The 22383-nt window shown below is 41.1% G+C and overlaps 1 protein-coding gene across 1 annotated transcript; it reads left to right on the forward strand.

Annotated features, from left to right (window-relative positions):
* Nucleotides 1-1487: 1487 nt before the first annotated feature.
* RGS13 (regulator of G protein signaling 13) lies at nucleotides 1488-21865 on the forward strand. Its single transcript, XM_048860416.2, has 6 exons — nucleotides 1488-1760; nucleotides 2777-2889; nucleotides 6712-6780; nucleotides 12503-12564; nucleotides 16701-16867; nucleotides 19889-21865. The coding sequence occupies exons 3-6, from the start codon at nucleotides 6716-6718 to the stop codon at nucleotides 20060-20062; spliced, it is 468 nt and encodes a 155-aa protein (XP_048716373.1). The 5' UTR covers nucleotides 1488-1760; nucleotides 2777-2889; nucleotides 6712-6715; the 3' UTR covers nucleotides 20063-21865.
* Nucleotides 21866-22383: the final 518 nt, after the last annotated feature.

Here is a 22383-nt window from a genome sequence, read left to right on the forward strand (position 1 = left end):
ATTGCAGGATTGGGGCCATCTTCCCCCCCCCCCCCCTTAAGCAGAATCACTGTTGGAATAGACCAGGTAGATGTACACGTTTATACAAATCAAAGGGCCATACATTGGCAGAGTCATCTGCAATAAAATAGGCCTAGCACACTAAATGATTATGGTTTGAAAACTTGACTTTAACTTAAATGAACTGGAGTCATGTTTTGCCTACAAAGAGACTAAGTAAAACAAAAAAGAGTGGGGAGATCAGAGAAGAAAAGATCCAATGAAAAATTAAACATGGAGGTGGGGTCGGTCCTCTCAAAACTCTTTTGCAAGTCAGTGTCTGTTTCACTCAATTGTTCATGTCAAAACCCTGAGTGTACTCAAGATAATCTGCCACCCTGTCCCTCTCATACCTCCTAGAACAGAGTTTCGAAACCAGTAGGGGAGGGCACATCTGAATGTCTTGGGGGACTGAATAAGCCTTCTGATGATTCAGAAGTGGCGGAGCCAAGTGGCAGGTCACAGAGCCACTCCTTCAGGTTGGTCCCAGCCACCCCAACGTCACGAGAGCTCTGGAGGACAGGGTCAAAATGCCACTCAGGGCAGCAGGGGTGGCTAAGCCAAACCCAGGGAGAATCTGCCACCCCAGGCAGTTAATTCTTGAAAAGTGTGGGACTACTTCATTCATTCCTATATGGTACTAACTCAGACTAAAACTCAAGTAACCACAACTCATCATCTGCTAACATGACCACTCTGTAGTGTGGACACAAGCTGGTGCCACTCAAGTACCATTAATCTTCCAATGACTTCCCACAATTCCCCTGTGTATGCAGGAACAACAGGCAAGTCCTCCCACAATTCACTAGGAAAGAATTCCTAGAGTGGCTCAGCTTACTACAGCACTATGAACTATGGGGTGTGCCCCAGAAGTCTTAGCACCACACACAAGGGAGTGCAGCCCCGATGTGGACATAGCAACTCAAGTGTTATTTTGTGGTGTGGCCATTCTCATCTGACTTAGGTGAACTCGAGATGTAGTGTAGATAACTTTTGATAACTCTGCACTGACGACATACCCTTCTTGCCAACTAGGATAACGATGACAAAGGACCTCACAAAATGTAAAAACAAGTCCTACTTTAACATAATGCTTCAGAGTCAACCACCGTGCAATATATTAAAGTTGATTGAAAATGCACATGTAAAACACGTATCATACTAAGGAACTCAGAGAGAACTTACTTTTAGAGCAGAAAGTCAGACTAACAAAACAATTGGAGATAATCACTTCTTGATCGCAACTTTACAACATGAATGCGCCATTTTTCAGTGATGGGATGCTTATCTCTTTTCAACAGTGTGTTTCTAACTTTTTCTGTACAGTGTCATTTGATCAAGAGATGGAAAATATTAGTCACAAAACTGGCCCTGTCAGAGAATACCTGAAGTATTTTACTGTAGTGAAATCCTTTTTTCTTCAGTTCATCAATAGTGTCAATACACAGCCTGTTTTTATCAGTGGTGTATCAGGAGCCCAATGGAACTTTTTTTTTCCCCTTCATATTAACCACACACACAGTTTGCATATATATTTGCACGAAAGGAGTCGGGCAACAGCACACACAGTGTGGATACAACCAGAGTGTGACAAGACATTTTACTTTAGAAGAATATAAAGAAAAACACTCAGGATGCAATTTCGAAACTTGACCCTCCAGCCAAGTGCGACTACTAAATGAAACACTAAAAAGGGGGTGACAATCCAAGAAAAAAAAACTGTAAGTATAAGATTATACACAACTTTTTTCAGAATTTAAATTGCAGTATTTCCTTCAGCATAAACAGGGAATGTAGAGATAAGGGCATAATCTTTCTGTCCAGGATATACTTCCCACACATACTGGTTGCCATTCTAAAGCTGATCTTATGGCAACAGCACCTATTTTCTCAATATGTACAATGTGTAGACAAATGCATGCCTACGTGAATCTTCTGTATTAAATTCTCAATATAGTAAGATCAATAAAACTTTATGCAATAAACTGAAAAGGGAGAGGGTAGAGTGCAACTAAACTTTTATCATAAAGGTTTCTTTATGGAGACTTCACTGTACAGCCAAAATAGCTGCATACTAAAAAAGTAAACAGCTTCTTTACAACCTCATACGGCATAATCTTCTCATGCTTGAAAAAATGAAACTGTAATGTACATTACAGTTTCATTCAAAATAAAGGCCTCTCTCTTTGATCTATCAAAACATTTTTCTGTTTGACAGGATATTCTCTCATTATAGATCATTGTAATTACAGTCATCTCAGACTTAGATTGTTCAGCAAATTACTCATATCCTTTCCATCTGTGAATAGTTTTAGATCTTAGATTCATTTACTATCAGAAGTGCGATTAATTCTCAGAATGTGGGGGACTACTTCATTCATTCATATATTGTACTAATTCAGCTAGGGCCCTGTGATTTGCCTTTTGGGTGATGAAATCTGCTGGAAATGCACAATCCTACATGCTAAAATACTTTTCATGAACTTATGTGGAAGAGCTTTATAATAAACCAAGGAACAGATTTGTGTAATTTGAACACAATTCTGGACTAAATCCACAAGTGGTGTAAGTGAGTATAGCTCCATTGTCTTCAATAGAACTATGCTGATTCACACCAGTTGAAGACTGACCCCTTTGATAACTGTTACGTTCATGTGAATTTCAACAGTATACAGTATTCTTGGGCTAGTCCAGAACAAAACAAAAAGTATACCTGCGTGTATGTCTCTCTCTGCAGGTCCATACGTGCGGCAGGGCTATGAAGGAAAAGGGAAACCTGATGAAGAAGAACTGTGCTAAATCACAACAGTCTTGAGTATTTACACATTTCTGTCATCACATTAATTCAAGGTAGCATATTTCATTAATCTTATCCTTGTCTTTAGAATCGGATTATATGCAATCCAGCATTTTAAAAGCATTATCAAAGAAATGTTCATATTGTTTCTGAATGTAATTCTATAAACTGACTTGTGTGTTGATACAGTAGCTGAAAACCTACAAGTGAAATTTATTACGAACAGTAATAATGATGGGCTCAGATAGGGAATGAAAGTATTAGGATCAAATTTGATCACGAACTGCTTTTAATTATTGGAGATAAGCAGTGCAGGTGGGCTAAGGAGCAGAATATCAGGGTGAGCAGTCTAGGGACTCTTTATTTTTGTAAAAACCTTTCTGAATGAGAAGTGGGATCTACAAATGCTGATGCATAAAAACCCAGAGCCACCTCCTGAATGGTGCTAAGCCCAGCTGCTAATTTTGGGTACGCAACGCTTCACAGGATTGGGCCACCACAGACTCTCAGATGACATGACACGCAGACAGCCACGCTTCTACAGAGCTAAGCACTTGGAACTGCATGAGAAATGCAAACACAGTACCAAGTGGGATAAACCATTCTTTACTAAAAATGCAAAATTCCAAACTGTGTAAAAAGCTTATTGAGAGAGAGCGCAAGAGGTTTTTTTTTTTTTAAATGCAGTACATAATATTAAAAATATTAAAGTTAAATCCAAAAACCAATCCAGGATAAAGTGGAAACATGAAATAGAAAGAAGTTTTAATAATTCAAAAAGAGGAAAATATTTAGGAAAAAAAAGGTCTTAAATTCATGAACAGCCTCACAATTGACAATGTAGGGTAAAATTCTGTCTTCATGAACTCAATGGAGTTTTGCTTTTAGTCTCAGAAAGGCCAACTGCTGAGCATGATAGAGACTGAATTACCTAGAAGTGATCTCTCCAGGACAGATCAGAGCATATGGTAGGAGCGGTTTGGGAAACACTAAACACAGATGCCCATGCTGTGCTTATTCTATGGACAGAGAACCTCAACCTCGAGTTTGACACAATTACCATGAGTACTAAAATACAGTGATCTAAAATAAAGCAATAAATCAATAAAATTGCAAAACTCAGGGTCCAGTTCTTTGCTACCTTGCACTTGTTTAGTCATTTACACTTATGAACAGAGGGGGGAAATGCTACCAAATCCTAATGTGCACACTTTGCACAGATTTATATGACTACATAAGCTGCTAAGTAGCAAATAACCAGACTACATAATGGAAGCTTTCAAAGAATGACTCAAGTCTTTCTTACCTTCTAGATTTGCTCTGATTACAGCCATGGGCAGCCTGCCATCAGTGTAACGCCACTGGTCAACAGGCTAGCGCCAGATCCTGGCATGGTATACATTGGTATAATACTCCGTTCGAGTAAGTGAAGCCACACTGCAATTTAGGGCAGCAGCAGATGTGACCCCTAATGTAGACAGCTGAAGCCACTCTTTGTACCAGTGGATTGTTCCTTGATTGAAACTAGCATAAGATGCACCAGAGTAAATCATAGTTTATTGCAGCATACCCTGTCTACATTATGAGTTGCACCAGTGCAGCTACACAAATTGCTAGCACCAACGGCTGAAATTCACGCAAATCCTCGGTGCAGACAAGGCTTCAGAAGAAAAACGTCAAATTCACATGAAAATATGGAATTCATATAATAGTGCTACAAAAAGTACATTGTGTTTCTTTGCCTGTTATCTAATGTATTATCAGATGATTCAAATAAAGGAAGAACAGAGAACATAGTCCTGCTTTCATGAACCACAAATATGTAGGTAAGCTCTAGGCCACAGTATTTGTTTGAAGCGTTTATCATTGCTGACATATGGTTCTCCAGTAAGAACAAAACAGTCTCCTTTTACAATGGAGTTTTCCATACAGCAACCGAAGAAAAAATATTTGTTATCAACTCCTGGTTTAATGAAGAGTTCAGCAATGTAGACTACCTTATATTTTAAAATCAAGCCCCCTAGGTTATGCATGAGTTCCACTCCAGTGATCCAAAGTACAAATGTATCTGGATATGAACTTTTTTTATTATTACAGCACAGATAAAGGCTACAGCTAAGTATTTCAAAAATGGGGGCCTGAAGGTAGGCTTCTAAATCCATATTTAGGCACCTAAAAACATGGCTTGTTCTTTTTTAAAGTGTTAAGCACCCAGCAACTCCCCCTGAAGTCTGCTTTAAATTCCAGTGGGGGTTTCTGTTGAGTACATTATTTGGGTTTTGCTTGTGAGCAATGTTTGGAGCATATATTACACACAGGGAACTATGCAAAGCCATAGAGCTGTGAGAATTTGAGTAGTCATCTCAAGGCTATTGGCATGCATTCTCTTCAGTTTTGGGGGATAAGGCCTCATATAGTATTATCAGTCAGAGTTGTTATGGTGCTTTGCAAGTAAGCATTTTAATATCTGGTAGAAAACTTAATAGGCTAGATTCTCAGATGGTCTAAACTGATGTAGTTCCATTGACTTCAGGCTCTAAGGATATGGCTCAATTCTAAAAAAAGAGGTGAATTTAAGGATTCCACAGTTCAGAATGTCCCCTGGGGCAGTGAAACTCTGCACCATCCTTATTTTGTGTTCCAATATAAAAGCACAGTCTAGCCCTAAGATAGGTGTAGGCCAGTCAAGCCCTAATCTGAACCAAATTGTAGATTTAAATTACTAGACTGAAAAGAGATCTCTGATTATTGGTGTGGACTACAATGTAGTAATCTAATTCTAGACTGATATACACAAACTCATTTTACAGAAAGACCCATTCCATAAACAACATTATATATAAAGTTTATTGAAGAATTTGGCCTTCAAAACATATGGCATTGCTTAAAGGAGGAGGAGTTGGACAAATAAATAAAAAAATATATAAAAAAAAAGACTTTCTTCAGTTCACAAATAATTTTCTAGGATGGATATTTCCTTAATTTCCTCGTCACAACAACACACATAGTACCCATAGTTTTTGACAGGATCCGTATGTCAGAACAAGTTTACCAGGTCTGATCAATAATTCGGATTAATATTGATTCAGCATGTCCCAAACATTTGTCTTGGAGATTCAATAATTCACTCACAAACTCAAAGTTATTCAGTTTAAAGCAAAGTCTTGAGCTCTTACGTACAAGATATAAAAGCCACTGAAGTCAGCAGAGAGATTCCCATTGACTTCAACGTACTTGGAGTCAGGCCCCAAATCTCCAAAACTTCTTCAGGCATATTTATACAGTGTCCCTCAAAACATTTTGAGAGGAGGAATAATTTACTTCTCAACAAAAGCAAATGAAAAACATAAAACCCTGAAAAAAAAAGTTAAGGGAACTGTCAAATTTAGGGATAGCATTGCAGTTGATTGTAATGAGACAGAAGCTTTTCTAGAGTCACGTATCGTGGACTATGGAGTTATGGATGTCTCATTTTATAAAAGAGAATTGTTATATTCATGTTTTTCTAAAAAAGCACGAAAGGAACAAGTCTTAAATATTCAATAACTTTATATGTTTCAGTTAGGCCCTTAACAAGCATTCAAAAAAAAAAAAGTCTTTCAATTGTTCTTTTCTTTAATGCTTAAGAGCCAGGTGCCAAATCTCCACTGAGATGAGTGGAAATGCCTCATTCCTGTCAAATATTTTCATAAATACAGTGGGTGAATTTAAACAGTTCATCCTGGTTTTAGAGGTCTGACCAATTCCAGTTATATTCCCTATATGTAAAACGAGGAACACAGTTGGAACTAGTCAGACCTCTAAAATCAGGGTGGACTCAAGTGCACCTGCTGTACTATATCAGGTTCCAGAACTCACATGTTTTCTTTATTTAGGAGAATGAGCCCAAATATTTGTTGTCTTTGTAAGCTATTCAGAGAAGACGAAAATGGGATCACTTCTAAGTAAGTAGTACTATAATTTTGCAGTCACATAATCCTACAACGTATGAAGGGATTTAGCCTCCTGACTGAAAAAGTCAAGAGGGCTAACTATATAATTTTATGCTGAATATTTACCCATGCATGTTGTCATCACGGCTGCACATATTGATCACCTGTTATTCATGCTGTTTCTTCACAGTAGATCAATTTCAATATATTCGCAGTGTCTTTAGGCTATGAGTAATAGGATTGTTTTAATTTGAACTGTTCAGGCATAGAGATCTTAGTCCAAGTTCACCCCTGGTGTAACCACTGAAGTCAATGGAGCTATACCTGGGATGAATTTAAAAACAGGATGTTGGGGGAGGAAGGGGTTAGTTTTTGTTTTTTTAAACTCAGCCTCACTGCCAGAGGTTGAAAAATTGTGCCTTATACTCTCAGTTCTCTCAGCTGGACAGGTTCTCCAGCCAATTTATGTTTCCCATGATGCCATAGATTCCTATGTACACTGCAACTGCTCAGCAAGAGAGGAGACGGTGATGCTTCATAGCCAGGGAGCCCAACCCATAGAAGAGAATTGGAACATGACGCAACCGAACTACAGCTCACATGAAGTACCACAATGGCATTTCCAAATTGAAATCTTTCAGTCCAAAATTTCCAGTTTTTGATTTCTCAGTAAAGTCAAGTTTTTTTGTGGGGAAAAAAACAAACACCAACCAGCTCTCCTTAGCACTTTGCAAGACAAACAGATTTAAAAAGTGTACAAATAATACATGCGGCAAAGAGTCCTGTGGCACCTTATAGACTAACAGATGTATTGGAGCATAAGCTTTCATGGGTGAATACCCACTTTGTCAGATGCATGTAGTGGAAATTTCCAGAGGCAGGTATAAATATGCAAGCAAGAATCAGGCTAACGAGGTTATCATAACGAGGTTAGTTCAATCAGGGAGGATGAGGCCCTCTTCTAGCAGTTGAGGTGTGAACACCAAGGGAGGAGAAACTGCTTTTGTAGCTGGCTAGCCATTCACAGTCTTTGTTCAATTCTGAGCTGATGGTGTCAAATTTGCAAATGAACTGAAGCTCAGCAGTTTCTCTTTGAAGTCTGGTCCTGAAGTTTTTTGCTGCAGGATGGCTACCTTTAAATCTGCTATTGTGTGTCCAGGGAGGTTGAAGTACCCAAGTCCTACAGGTTTTTGTTTATTGCCATTCCTAGTATCTGATGTGTGTCCATTTATCTTTTTACATAGGGACTGTCCAGTTTGGCCAATGTACATAGCGGAGGGACATTGCTGGCACATGATGGCGTATATTACATTGGTGGATGTGCAGATGAATGAATCGGTGATGGTGTGGCTGATCTGGTTAGGTCCTGTGATGGTGTCGCTGGTGTAGATATGTGGACAGAGTTGGCATCGAGGTTTGTTGCATGGATTGGTTCCCGAGTTAGGTGAGGTGTGTAGGTGCTGGTGAGAATATGCTTCAGGTTGGCGGGTTGTCTGTGGGTGAGGACTGGCCTGCCTCCCAAGGCCTGTGAAAGTGAGGAATCGTTGTCCAGGATGGGTTGTAGATCACTGATGATGCATTGAAGAGGTTTTAGCTGAGGACTGTATGTGATGGCCAGTGGAGTTCTGTTGGTTTCTTTCTTGGGCTTGTCTTGCAGCAGGAGGCTTCTGGGTACACGTCTGGCTCTGTGTACCTATTTCCTTATTTCCTCGTGTGGGTATCGTAGTTTTGAGAATGCTTGGTGAAGATCTTGTAGGTGTTGGTCTCTGTCTGAGGGGTTGAAGCAAATGTGGTTGTACCTCAGTGCTTGGCTGTAGACAATGGATCGTGTGGTGTGTCCGGGATGGAAGTTGGAGGCATGAAGGTAGGCATAGCAGTCGGTGGGTTTTCAGTATAGGGTGGTGTTAACGTGACGGTCACTTCTTTGCACCGTGGTATCTAGAAAGTGGACTTCCTGTGTAGATTGGTCCAGGCTGAGGTTGATGGTGAGGTGGAAGCTATTGAAATCATGGTGGAATTCTTTCAGGGTTTCCTTCCCATGGCTCCAGATGATGAAGAGGTCATCAATGTAGCATAGGTAGAGAAGGGGCATGAGTGGACGAGAGCTGAGGAAGCGTTGTTCCAGGTCAGCCATAAAAATGTTAGCATATTGTGGGGCTATGAGGGTGCCCATAGCAATGCCACTGGTCTGGAGGTATATATTGTCACCAAATTTGAAATAACTGTGCGTGACGATAAAGTCACAGAGCTCAGCAACCAGTTGTGCTGTGGCATCATCAGGGATACTGACAGTTTGTATTCCATCTGTGTGTGGGATGTTTGTGTAGGGAGCCTCTACATCCATGGTGGCTAGGACGGTATTTTCTGGAAGATCACCAATGCATTGTAGTTTTCTCAGGAAATCAGTGGTGTCACGGAGATAGCTGGGAGTGCTGGTGGCGTAGGGTCTGAGTAGAGAGTCCACATATCTGAACAGTCCTTCAGTGAGAGTGCCAATGCCCGAGATGATGGGGCGTCCAGGATTTCCGGGTTTGTGGATCTTGCATAGTAGATAGAATAACCCCAGTCAGGGCTCTAAGGGTATGTTGATTTATTCCTGTGTTAATGTAGGGAGTGTCCTGAGTAGATGGTGCAGTTTCTTAGTGTATTCCTCAGTGGGATCTGAGGAAAGTGGCCTGTAGAATTTGGTATTGGAGAGTTGTCTGGCAGCCTTCTTTTGGTAGTCAGACCTGTTCATGATGACAACAGCACCTCCTTTATCAGCCTCTTTGATTATAATGTCAGGGTTGTTCCTGAGGCTGTGGATGGCGTTGCGTTCTGCATGACTTAGGTTATGAGGCAAGTGATGTTGTTTTTCCACCATTTCTGCCTGTCCAGTCAGCGGAAGCATCCTATGTATAGGTCCAGACGGTCATTTTGAACCTCAGAAGAAGTCCATGGGGAGTTCTTCTTCTTGTGCTGTTGCTGGGAGGGTATCAGTGTGCTGTTCAGTGTTATCTTGAAAGTATTCTTTGAATCGGAGATGGCGAAAGTAGGCTTCCAGACCACCACAGAATAATACATGAGCATCCAAAACAACCTCACTGAGCCAGTAGTCTCACTATTACTAGTAATAGTATTTATTTTTTATTGCAGTAGCATATAGAAACACCAAGCAAGATTGGGACCCCATTGTGAAAGACACTGTATAAACACAGTGAGAGATTGTAGGCTCATCGGGGCAGGGACTCTCTAAATATAAAAAACAGAAAAAGGTTGGGAGGGAAAACAAATCCAGCGATTTGCCCAAGGTCACACAGCTGGTCAGTGGCAGAGTGGGGAATAGAAGCCATGTCTCCTGACTCCCAGTCCCAGGCCTTCTGCAGTGCACCATGGTCCCTTAAGTACTTTTTCTTTTCTAGTTGTGCAGTATACATTGCATAGTGACGACATGATCAGTTCTTCTCCCTCTGCATATGGATTCTCACTGCAGAAGATCCTACTGATACAACTTCTGTGACTAAGTGGGGTTATAGTCACAAAAGTGGGGGGGAAATCTTCATAGCCCATACCCATTTTCCCCCTCAGTGACTTCCATATATTTCCTCAGTTTACAGTAAAACATCATCTTCCCTAAGTGTTAACTTACCCATGGAGAGTAACTAAAATCAGGCTGTGTTTGTTCTGCTTCACAGATTAACACTAGAGGCAAATATTCAGAAATGGAAATAAAATGGCAGTTTTGTTGGCGCTCAGGGAGACAGACAAGTATGTCACTTATTCTGTATAAGAGTGACAATGCTGACAACAGTAAAAATGTGTCTGTGTCAGTAACAGCAGATATGACTCAGAAGCAGCTCTGTCAACGAATAAGCATTCACAGGCGCAAGATGCAACTTTTGCAGAGCCACCTCTCTTGCCATAACCACACACTTCGAGTATTTATGTAAAGAGGAGGTCAGTTAAGCATGAGAAAAGCCCTACTTGAACAAGAACGAACTGTGTGACCAGAAATTACAGAAGAGCTGAGACCACAGTTCGGTGGTTGCAAAATTTCTACCAAACATAGGAGTTAAACTATCCAGAAATGTGCTGAGTAACTGACATTCATTTTTCTGCCCAGAAAAGATTGGCTTGCTATAACAAACTGTAATACACGACAGTGGTGTCCTTCTTAGAATTATGTTGAAACAAACCTAAGGAATCACCACAAACTAGACTACAAAACCAGCAAACAGCTGCTGTGCAGAGCAGGCTTACAAATCAGTCATTAGTACCCACTATCCACAAACCAAGACTGCTTTTAATCAAATATGGATTATTCTTGAACTTTATGGTAATTAAGTGGCTTTAGTTGGGATTCAGAAACTGATGCCAAAATGGAAGGATCAAGGGAGAATGAAAACTCCCTCTCCAGTTTGATTAGAGCCTAATGAATTACAATGCATTTTTTCTCCAATCTCTTACATGAACATTTAGCATAGGCATTTCTTTCAAGTTACCAGTGGTAGGATACTAAAAATTATAAGACCCGGAGACACAGGTGGTATAAAGTTATGCTGATTTATACCAGTGCAGGATCTGGCCCTTATCAGTTTATTTTTTTTCAAGCTGTTTAGTTCTCTCTGATGTCTCTGTCTTTCACAGAACTAAGAGTTAAGAGAATAAATGGAAGACCCCCTAGAAACCCAGGAAATTGCCACGTAAGAATAACGAGCATAAAAGAAAAACAATCCATTGTTAGTCACCTCTAAGAATCCTCTTGCTTAGTAATACTGTGATTAATTTTAAATTTCAAACAAGTAGATGAATGAAATGGATTGAGTGTCTTTTGCAGTCAAGATTTTATTAGTCTTTCCATCATTTATCAGCTACAATAGAACCTCTGAGTTATGAGCACCAGTGTTATGAACTGACCATCAACCACACACCTCATTTGGAACTGGAAGTATGCAATCAGGCAGCAGCAGAGACAACAAAAGCAATACAATACAGCACTGTGTTAAATGTAAACTACTAAAAAAAATAAAGAGAAAGTTTAAAAACATTTTTTGACAAGGTAAGGAAACTGTCATTTAAACTAAGATGGTTAAAATCAGCATTGTTCTTCTCCATCGTAAAGTTTCAAAGCTGTGTTAAGTTAATGTTCAGTCGTAAACTTTTGAAATAACCACAATCTCCATTCCCAAGGCGTTCATAATACTGAGGTTCTACTGCATAATGTTCAGAGCTCAACCTCGCAGCTAATGATAAATGTGGAAGGTGTTAGTGGAGAAGAAATTGTTTTGTTATCATACTCAGGGACTTTAATAGTACCACCTAACATTGCAGTGGCACCTGAAGTCCTGAACTACAGCAGGGTCTCTAGACACAAAGCAACCTTACATAATCACCCCTGCCTGGGAGAGCTGACAGTCTGAACTGTTAATGCTTTCTTTAGTCTTCTCCCATTCTGCAGTACTGCACTGCACTGCCTACACACACAATTTCCATTGACTTCAAAGGGGGTCGTATGGGTGTAATTTAGTGCAGAACTGGGTCCATAGTTATTGCGAGTTATCTTTTCTTCAAAGCTGTAGGCATGAGATCTGAAACACCCAAAAATGAACTTGGGGAGAGCAAAATGCATATAGATTCACTGAATTAGGCGACTGTATTTTAGATAATGGAATTTAGCTTTATTTTTAAACAGAGCATCAGTCACACAGTTAACTACAACTCTAATCCCACAATAACCTTTCCCCCTTTTGCAAAGAGTGTCATTGGAGGAAGTGCTACAGTGGTCCCAATCTTTTGAAACGCTGATGACTACTAAATGTAAGTAGTTGTATGTTTTCAATCCAGCAGAGTTAATTTACCAGCAGCTATCTAATGCTTTTTTAGAAATGTGTGGATAGGGAGAGCTTATGCGATACATTGGAATATCTCCATTCACTGTGTTGTATGGTTACTGACCTCCATTAAAGAGGAAAGCAAATGAAAAATTTTAATGCCAAATCACTCACCACTAATGCCCTTGATGCCCATTGCAATATAATTAGTCACTATGTATCCTGAGCAGGGCTGGCTCTAGGATTTTTCCCGCCCCAAGCAAAAAAAAATTTTGGCTTCCCCCGCTTTTTTTTTTTGTGGCCCCCCTGCCCAAACTGCACCCCTTACCAACCCCTTCCCCAAATCCCCGGCCCTGCCTCCTCCCCGAGGCATGCTGCATTTCCCCCCCGCCCATTGCTTCCTGTGGCTCCCCCCTGCAACCCGCACCCTAGCTCACCTCTGCTCCCCTGAACATGCCGCCACTCCGCTTCTCCCCCCTCCCTCTCAGGCAAAGGAGAGGCAGCGCGTTCAGGGGAGCAGACAGAGCGGATGTGAGGGAGGGTGGGGAGGGAGCACAGGAAGTAACGGGGGGTGGGTAGAGGAACCGCTCCCCATCCCAGCTCACCTCTGCTCCACCACTGCTGCCTCCCCAGAGCGTGCTGCCGCTTTGCTTCTCCTCCCTCCCCCCCAGGCTTGCAGCATGAAACAGCTGTTTCGCGGAGAAGTGAAGCAGCGGCGGCATGCTCAGGGGAGCAGGCGGAGGCGAGCTGGGGCACATTCCTTGTGGCAGCATGGCCGGCGCCAGAATGCCACCCCTAGAAATGTGCAGCCCTAAGCACCTGCTTGTTTTGCTGGTGCCTAGAGCCAGCCCTGCTTCTGAGAGATAAGGTAGGTGAGGTAATATCTTTTATTGGACCAATTTCTGTTGGGGAAGGGACACGTTTTTGAGCTTCACAGAGCTCTTCCTCAGGCCTGGAGAATTAAATACAAACTGGGACAGACCAATAACCATAAGGGATTCACACATGCTGTAGAAGACCACTTAAAATGAAGTGGGCCATTAAGGGTTAGCAGGCACTAAGGGGGTGTTACAAATTGTTGTAATAAGCCATAAATCCAGCATGTGTGTTAAGTCAATGGTTTTTAAGTGTTCAGCAAAGTTATGAATTTATGTTTCTAGGATCATCTTTTAAAGGTGAAGATGAGGATTAAGAGGTCAGACATGGAGTGATCGCTTTGTAAGAAGTGTTCACCCACGGGTTATAGGGCATTTTTGTCATATTTTTGGTGACAGTTCATTCAAGAGCGTATTGATTGTCTGGTTTCACCCCCGTAGTTGTTTTGGGACATCTGATGTGCTAGTTGAGGTGTACCATGGGTTGACAGAGGCATGTGATATAGGAGCCATGGATCTTGAAAGGTGTGTTCTGTGGAGTATTGATCATTGTAGCAGTGGAGATATGTTTGCAGGTTTGCACTTGTTATTATGGCAAGATATGATGCCGTTTGAGCTGGTGTGTCCTGGTCTGTGGGAAGCTTCCTTCTGATAATGATCTTGGTGAGGTTGGGAGCTTGTTTGAAAGCCAGAAGAGGGGGTTTGGGAAAGATTTTTCAGGATGTGGTCCCCTCAAGTATGGGTTGTAGTTTAATGATATCCCATGTGGGTTCCAGTGTGAGGTGGTAGGTGAAAACTAGGGGTGTAAGTTCAGTGGTTTGGGTTTTTTTCCCTGTATTGAAGCAGGTTCTCCCAAGGTATTTGGGTGACCCATTACATGATGTGATCTATTTTTCTGGTGGCATGTCCTTGTTTGGTGAAGGCATTTATGTGCATATCACGCAGTTTCTCCTCTGAGCAAATTCTGTGGTAACTGAGTACCTGGCTGTAGATACCAGACTACTTGCTGTGTTCAGGGTGGTTGCTGGATCCAGGAGTTTCTTGTATATAGTCATCTGTAGGGCTGATCATGGTGTCCAGGAAGTTGGTGCTAGTATGGGAGTGTTCAAGAGAGTTTGATGGATTGGCAGTGGTGCTTGAAATTCTGGAGGAAATCTATACGTAAAACTATAAATTTTGTACCATCTGCAAACTTTGCCACCTCACTGTTCACCTCTTTTTCCAGATCATTTATGAATACATTGAAAAGCAAAAAAAAAAAAAAAAAAAAATCAATCAAGGGCCAGGTTGTGCTATAAAAGCACAGCCTTTAGTGGGGGCAATATAGAGTATTACTGTGCAAGGGAAGCTCTGGAATGCACTGTGCTATAGAGAGGCAACTTGAAATATCAGAAATCACACACAAGCAGCATTACTGCTTGTAACCACACCACCAGCCTGTGGCATGCTGACATCTCTTGCAGAAACCAGAAAACTCTGTGATCTGCACCACTGGAGAAATTTGCTTTTAGAACTAGAGCGCTATGAAACACTCGCAAAATGTAGATTTTGCCATTGATGAAATATCTCCACATTGCTCTCAGGTTCCTGCAAAGGGCCAAGTATACGAACCGTGAGAAACTTCATTTGAAGTCAATGGAGCTGCAACTGCTTATCCCAGAGCTATGTTGGTCTTAAAGTATTTGCCTACACTAGGTTTTCCTGGAAAATATTTCTCACCATTGCTGACAAAGGTGCTACTCAGCAAGTGGTAACAGTGGTTGAAACCTCAACATTTTCATGGCTGCAGCCATTTTAGCCACTGCATCATCACGTGCTGCTCAGAGCAGGTGTAAATGACATGGTGTTAAATTCTTGAACCTGCTAGTTCTTTAAGGTATAGCGTACTAAGGCTTCCAACAATTGCTACCACCAGTGAAGCCAAAAATCAGTGGGAGTCGGGATGTTTGGACAAAGTACAGAAGTCCCTCGTTATAATGCCTTTGCAATAGCAAGCCTTGAGCTATAGCGAACATGGTCCCTGGATCCCACTCACCCTCCCCACCATGGCCCTGGAAGCTCTGTCTCCCTCCACCCCTTTCGCTAGAACGAACCCCTGACTATGCTGAACAAAAGGCTTGGATCCCCAGGGTTCATTATAGCAAAGGTGTACTGGTATACATTAAGGGTAGAGAACACAATTTGCAAAACCTTTTATCTGCTGGAGAGCACACTGACAGCTTTCTTAGTTACAAGGATGGCAGCAACAAAAGTCACCTTTCCTTTTGATGACAGGGAAAAAAAATGGAAAATAAAAAATAAAAGCCTTCCTTTTTTCCAGTTAGACCATGATTTTTTGATGTTTAGAAGTTTTTCACTCTGATGTAGAGCTGAATTTTTAAATTAATTATCAGCCTTAAAACATGCATATTTGTTGTGTGGTTTTTAAACCATAGGAAGAGGAAATTTTTTCTTTGATATTCTGCTCTTTCTGAACATGTGCAGCTCTCACTGATGTTAAGGGAGTTCTGCGCATGTACAAAACGAAGAATACTGAAGTCTGAAACTTTTATATGTCACATTGAGAGGCCAGTTATCCCCTAAATATTCTTTTAAAACCATTCTATTCACAGTCTCACATTTTATGTAAATATAAAACAAAAAGGGCCAGAAGATTTCCTTACTTTTTTAAAGTAGTCCATAGGTGCTGGAATTAACAATGCTGCAGCAGCCCCTGGACTGAAGTGGTTTCCATTATATACAGACGCTCCCCAGGTTACGCAAGACCTGACTTATGCAAATTCGCACTTACGGAAAAAGTTCCATAAGCCAGAAATAGGATTTTCGAGTTGCTGAAAACATTCCGTAACGTACAGGTATACATTTCCTACTTACACAAAATTCGAGTTACACAATTGTTCCATTCCGGAAAGCCTTGTGTAAGTCGGGGGGCATCTGTACAGGGTTTACAGTTTGGTTCAATGGCTCTCAGCACCCCCACTATAAAAACTGTTCCAGCACCCCTGAAGTAGTCTCAGATACTCATGGTCAGAATGGGTAGCACCTTATCCCATGAGTAGCCCCATTGTCTTCTGTAAGATTTCTTGTGGAGTGAGGAACTATTCAACATGAGAAAAAGTACCAAAACTGGTCTATAATCCTTATCTAGTCATTTTTCACTCAGAGCTAAGCAAAATCTGTTTGACAATTATCTTCCTAAATGCTATCATTTATAGTTTATAAAGTTTGACTTCTGAAATATTTTCAGATGGACCTATAATCTACAAGAGCTACCTGAAGACAGAATACAGTGATGAGAACATGGAATTCTGGCTTGCATGTGAAACTTACAAGAAGATTGAATCACGGAGGAAAAGAATTTCTGTGGCCAGGAAAATTTTTAAAAATTACATTCAGCCCCAGGCGCCTAAAGAGGTGAATTAACATTGCAAGAACTGCTCCATCCCTCCCTCACACGTGTGCGCACACCCCTGTTTATATTAAAAACATGCACGTGGTATCTGTTGAAACTGAAAGCTTGAAAAATGCAGCAATAAATAATTGGCAGTGTCACTCACTGTACAAAGTAGTGTAAGATGTTTATTTGATTAATCATCTTCACAGCACCTCTGTGAAGCAGGTAATTAAGTATTTTTAACCTCATTTCAGATAAGAAACTGAGACAGATAGGTAAAATTCTTTGCCCCAGGCCACAGAGGGAGTCAGTGCCAGAACAGAGTCTAGAACTAAAGTCCTGAGGTTTTTTCCATTCCTTTAGAGGATTGTAGAAAGCCTGTTGATGCCAACGGAGTCTTTCCAAACACCAGTAGACTTTGAACGTGACCCTTGCTTAGTCCAGTCTTTCCATAAGTACCTGGAAATTAAGTGAGATCTCTACCCAGTTCCATCCCTTTTAAGAGATGGCAGAAGCATGCTAAAAGACCATCAAGTTCCCAGAAGCACTGGAGAAGTAAGAAAAATGGGAGTAATTCATCCCAAATGGTTAAGCTACTTCAATAAATCAATCCTTAATAATCCTCTAATAAAAACATGGACAAATTTTCAGAAAAACAGACCAGATTTGGCTGTATGAACAGGGATTAATATTACAGTGTGGTTCTTTTCTGTTAAAACACTATATAAACATCACACCCAGCAGATCATTTCTAGGTGTCTTAAGAATCATTATCTTCTCACTTCACTGACAAAAATCAAATTTAATCTACTTTTTACTCATTACCACTGCAGGTCCAACACAGCGCGCTAGATTTTTTTCTGGCTCATGCATCAGCAAGAGAATTATTAACTAAATTCCAAATGCACAACTCAAATTGCTGGAGATGTGAGGGCTCGAAAGAACCCAGTTTGATTCTAAGGCCTTGGCTACACTTACAAGTTAGAGCACATTAAAATCAGCCCCAGGCATCTTAACTCCTGAGGTGTCCACACTGGCAAGGCACGTAGAGCTCCTGGACTCTGCAACTGGAGCGCTCCTGGTAATCCACCTCCATGAGAAGTATAAAGCTCGCTGCGCCCCGGCTTAAATGCCCACGTGTCAGTGTGGACAACATGTTGCATTACTGCGCTGTGATTGGCCTCTGGAAACGTCCCATAATCCCTTGAAGTCAAGTGGCCACTCTTCTCGTTGTTTTGAACTCAGCTGCAGGCATGCGGATATCCCCTTTCAAAGCTCAGTTTCTGACAGCCGGCATGCTTCTCTGCTCCAGGACAAAGCAAACCATTACTGAGAAATGGTCCTGCTGCAAAGGCAGGCATTTGTGTGTGTGTGTGTGTGTGTGTGTGTGTGTGTGTGTGAGAGAGAGAGAGAGAAAGAGAGACCAGGGGCGGGATCTGCTGCTGTCTGAACTTACAAGACAGCATGCTGACACACTCTCAGGCCCCCAAAACACAGTCTGTCCCCCCCACATACACACAACACATTCCCTGTCACACTCCACCACCCCCTTCCGGATTTGAAAAGCACGCTGCAGCCACTTGCACCCTGGGATAGCTACCACAATGCACTGCTCTCTGTGGCATTGCAAGAGCTGCTAATGTGGCCACGCCACTGCACTTGCAGCTGACAGTGTGAACACACGGCAGTGCTTTCCCTGCTGCGGTCTCCAAAGGTTGGTTTAACTGCCAGTGCTCTACATCTGCAAGTGTAGCCATGCCCTCAGATGCCAGGATAAGGTTGGTGTAGGGTGACGGTTTACAGCTTTGATTAAGAAACAACAATATGGTCAGCCCTGCAAGTTAAAAATTCTTGAGACTGGTTCAAAACTTCATGGGATAATTTTAAAAATTATGAGGCGTTTGAGGGGTTTTTTGTTTTTAGGATTTGGGGGTGGGGGGAATTGATTGGCCAGCCTGCTGTTTTTTCATTTGAGCTTTTATAGGAAACTCAATCACAAATGTACAAAAAAAATACACATTCTCAGAGATGGATAACCTCCCATTTGCTGATCAGTGTTGCCAGCCTCAAGCATTGAATAATCATGAGTCAGGTCTCAAAATCATGAGATCAGCATAAAAAATTTTAAATAAATTGTGAATTCTTCATTTGCCTTCTGGGTGAGTCTTTGGGATCACGCTTGCTTCCTGTTTTCAAGTTTTTCTCAACAAACATGAGGGCTTGAAACTTTTTAAATGGAAGCTGATGGTGATCTCAACATAGTCTGTATTCAAAAAACAAACAAAAAAAAAATGCAATAGTATTCAGGAAGGAGTAGATTGCACCTAAAAAACACCATTGATACAGCAAGGTCTCCACACATCAACGGTTACACATTAATCCACACGCCTCCAGTTCTTTCAGTCTCTAATAAATGCAACTTAATAGAGCAAATCTAACTTACAAAATGTTTTGTTGAACTGCAATTGCCTTGGTCAATCTCCTATATCATGGTGAGATTCAACTCTTATTTGCAGTTTACCTTTCTGATGGAAAGGTACACAGCACCAGTACATTAAGGTCTTAGACATCCACAAATCTTCCACTCATCCACTTCAAATCCCCATATGACTCCTGAGTCTTACACAATAACCCATTTCCTAAACAGGATTGACGTACAGTCTCTGTTGTACAATATACTGTGACTTCAGTAGCCTGATTTTCAAAAGTGATGAGCACCCAATGGCACCCACTGATTTCAGTTGGTCAGAACATCTGAAAAACAGGCCTTCCATTTAGATATATAAATAAAGATATAGGAACCTAACTAAGTGGGGGGGAAGTGAACACTTTTATACCAAGATTTTTAAATACTTTAGATTTTTATTTTTCTTAATAACTTTACTCCTGTAGCTCCTTTTCAACATACAAACATGGTACCAAAGTTGATCATATGGATGCAAGGCATAGACTGCAGCCTACCAAGCTTCATCTTTGCAGTGCCCTATTTTTGTACTCTGTATTTTTGTTGTAACTTTCTTTAATGTTGTTTTATTTTTCAGATTAACATTGATAGTCCTGCAAGGGAAGCTATTATCAGGAATATTCAAGATCCAACTCAGTCCTGTTTTGACGAAGCTCAGAAAATAGTATACATGCACATGGAAAGGGATTCATATCCCAGATTTCTTGGATCAGAAATCTATCAGAAACTGAAACACAGGCCTTCAGATTGACAGCAATGACTCATTAATACATTAAAGAGAGACACTAAGGATTTAGCAGAAGAGACTTCCTTCTGGTTTATTAATGTTTTCAAATGGTAAAAGAAGAAGAACAGAAGAAATCAGCCAATGGATGAATTTGCCTTACAAAGAATGGTAGTTTGTTCTTATGCGGATATTAGAGCTGAACAGAAAATACTTTCCACCTTCCGCCCTGGTGGAAAATTTCAGCTTTGTCAAAAAATTGAAAGCCACTTTTAGTTCACCGCAGTCTGTCTGGAATTTAAAAAGTCATTACGGGAAAGAACCTATGACCCCACTCACTTATCACAATCCATGGGAAAATTAGCCTCTTGTCCTTCTCCTACCAGTCGGGGAAGACTATTTCCACACCCTCAACATCCACCACTATCCAAGAGAAGCCACCATCCATGTTAGAAATAAAAATGCTGAGGTTTGGAATGGTAGTTACTGCACCGTATTGTAAACTCTGTAATTCACAAGCTAAAATTCAGCGCATTGCCCAGTTAATCAACTAAACAGTCTCAAGTGTAAAGAGAAACACATGCATATTACACAAAAAATACATTAGTTTGCAGAAGGCTCCAAGGATAGTTGTAATTGTATCCAGGTGTATTTAAGCAACTGTGCATTTGGTGCCCAAATGCGCTTGGATTAATAAAGTGAGATACAACGCAGCTTGTTAAACCTTAAAGGAGAGATATGGAATGCTTTTGTTTTCTAAGTCATGTTGGTAACAGCTTCATAAATCTGGCTAGCCAGGTGCAGATGGTAGAAAATAAACACCTAGATTAGTTCTGCATGACTTGTGTTTTCACAGCACCATACGACATTTATTATGGATAGCCCTATATTTCATGCCACTCACATTTTGGCAGATTCACCTGGTCTGCCTGTTCACTGCACTGTTGAAAGTGTAGCTTTTGCCCCTTCATAATTAGATTGTTGTGTGAGGGCCTGATGGTGACGTAAACAAACGTATCCAAATGAAAAACGTTTCTTGCAAATCTTTCATATATAAAGTCTAGAGGGGAAACAATGGACTTCTGTGAACTGTCCATTAAAGGACTAGGGCATGCTGTTAGTTTGGATAAACAGAATAAAAATCCTTCTCTTGGGTAATGGATTGGATTAGTGAGAAGTTGCGCTACCCCCAATTATAAAATAAGATACGAGTTTTCAGCGGAGTGTAACACGTTCTAATGTTTAAACTAATTATAAGCTCTCACACACACACTAAATCATAAGTGATTCTGTTGTATAACTAAAGCTTTTCGAGTCTCTTTTAAATCAATATTTTCCAATATAAAACATCAGGCTGTGATCATGTCCAATCTGACAAACTAAGCACTGGTGATCTGTATGCATTTGGGAGATCTCCAACAGAAGCCCAGTGCTACAGGGAGAGTTGCTGATGTTGTAGGTGTCCTTCTCCATCAGTACCGACCTAATGCCCCAGCACTGTATTGAGGCATATTGTGTTGTTGAGGTCCCAGCATTCAGAGCAAATGTAACCCCCTTAGTTTGCAAAGGCTTTGTAGAGATCCCAAGACATGCACTGCACGAACAGGAATGATAAGTGTGTCTCCTGGACAAATTCCAGTGTTGGTAAATTACTTTCAGCCTACACACATTCTCATGCAAATAGGTGTGGCATTACCACCCCCCTTGTGTCCGGGTGGTGCATAGTGGTTGCAGTGGCACATCTTCCGTGTTATCTCTTAGCTGTCTCTTCTACTTGACTGTTTCTCCTCCTGTATGACATGCTGTAAGATCCATCCTGCCTTCACTGTATTGGGTATTCCATACTTAATAGCCCATAGCCATTATCATAGGTCTGTCATTCTCTGGATACTTCCCCTGCTTCCCCAACTCCATCTTTGATATCTGTAAATCAGAGGCCCTGCTCAGCATTTTATTGAGAGAGCCTGTCTGCTTCCTTTTCACTGTTAGAAATTACTCTGTATCTGCCATGTGTCCTCAGCTGCTGCTAGTCCAGCTCCTTTTGGCCTCTGCTCAGGCTGGTTTTTAGTGACTGTGAGAGCTTCCTCTACAGCAGATGGCTTTCAGTAGCTCCCTAGCCCTCTCCTTCTTGTGGGTTAGTCTGAAACTATCTTTTTGTTAATAAAACCATGCTCCAAGAGGGAGGACTTGCTGATCTTAGGTATCGCTTTTGGTTTGAAGTGGGTATGGACCAGTTTACGTTTTAGGGAGATCACCTACATTGATTGCCTCCAAGTTTATGGTACAAGGAGCACACTACCAAGTTTCTGAAAGGGCTTAATGTACCATAACTGATACCCATAGTGGGG

Source organism: Caretta caretta, chromosome 8 (assembly GCF_965140235.1).
Source record: "Caretta caretta isolate rCarCar2 chromosome 8, rCarCar1.hap1, whole genome shotgun sequence".
Lineage (NCBI taxonomy): Eukaryota > Metazoa > Chordata > Testudines > Cheloniidae > Caretta > Caretta caretta.

Coding starts and splice junctions, on each gene's coding strand:
- RGS13 (XM_048860416.2), top strand. CDS start 6,716: ATGAGCCCAAATATTTGTTGTCTTTGTAAGCTATTCAGAGAAGACGAA. Junction 12,565..16,700: donor AACGCTGATGACTACTAAAT/GTAAGTAGTTGT, acceptor AAATATTTTCAG/ATGGACCTATAATCTACAAG. Junction 16,868..19,888: donor AGCCCCAGGCGCCTAAAGAG/GTGAATTAACAT, acceptor TTTATTTTTCAG/ATTAACATTGATAGTCCTGC.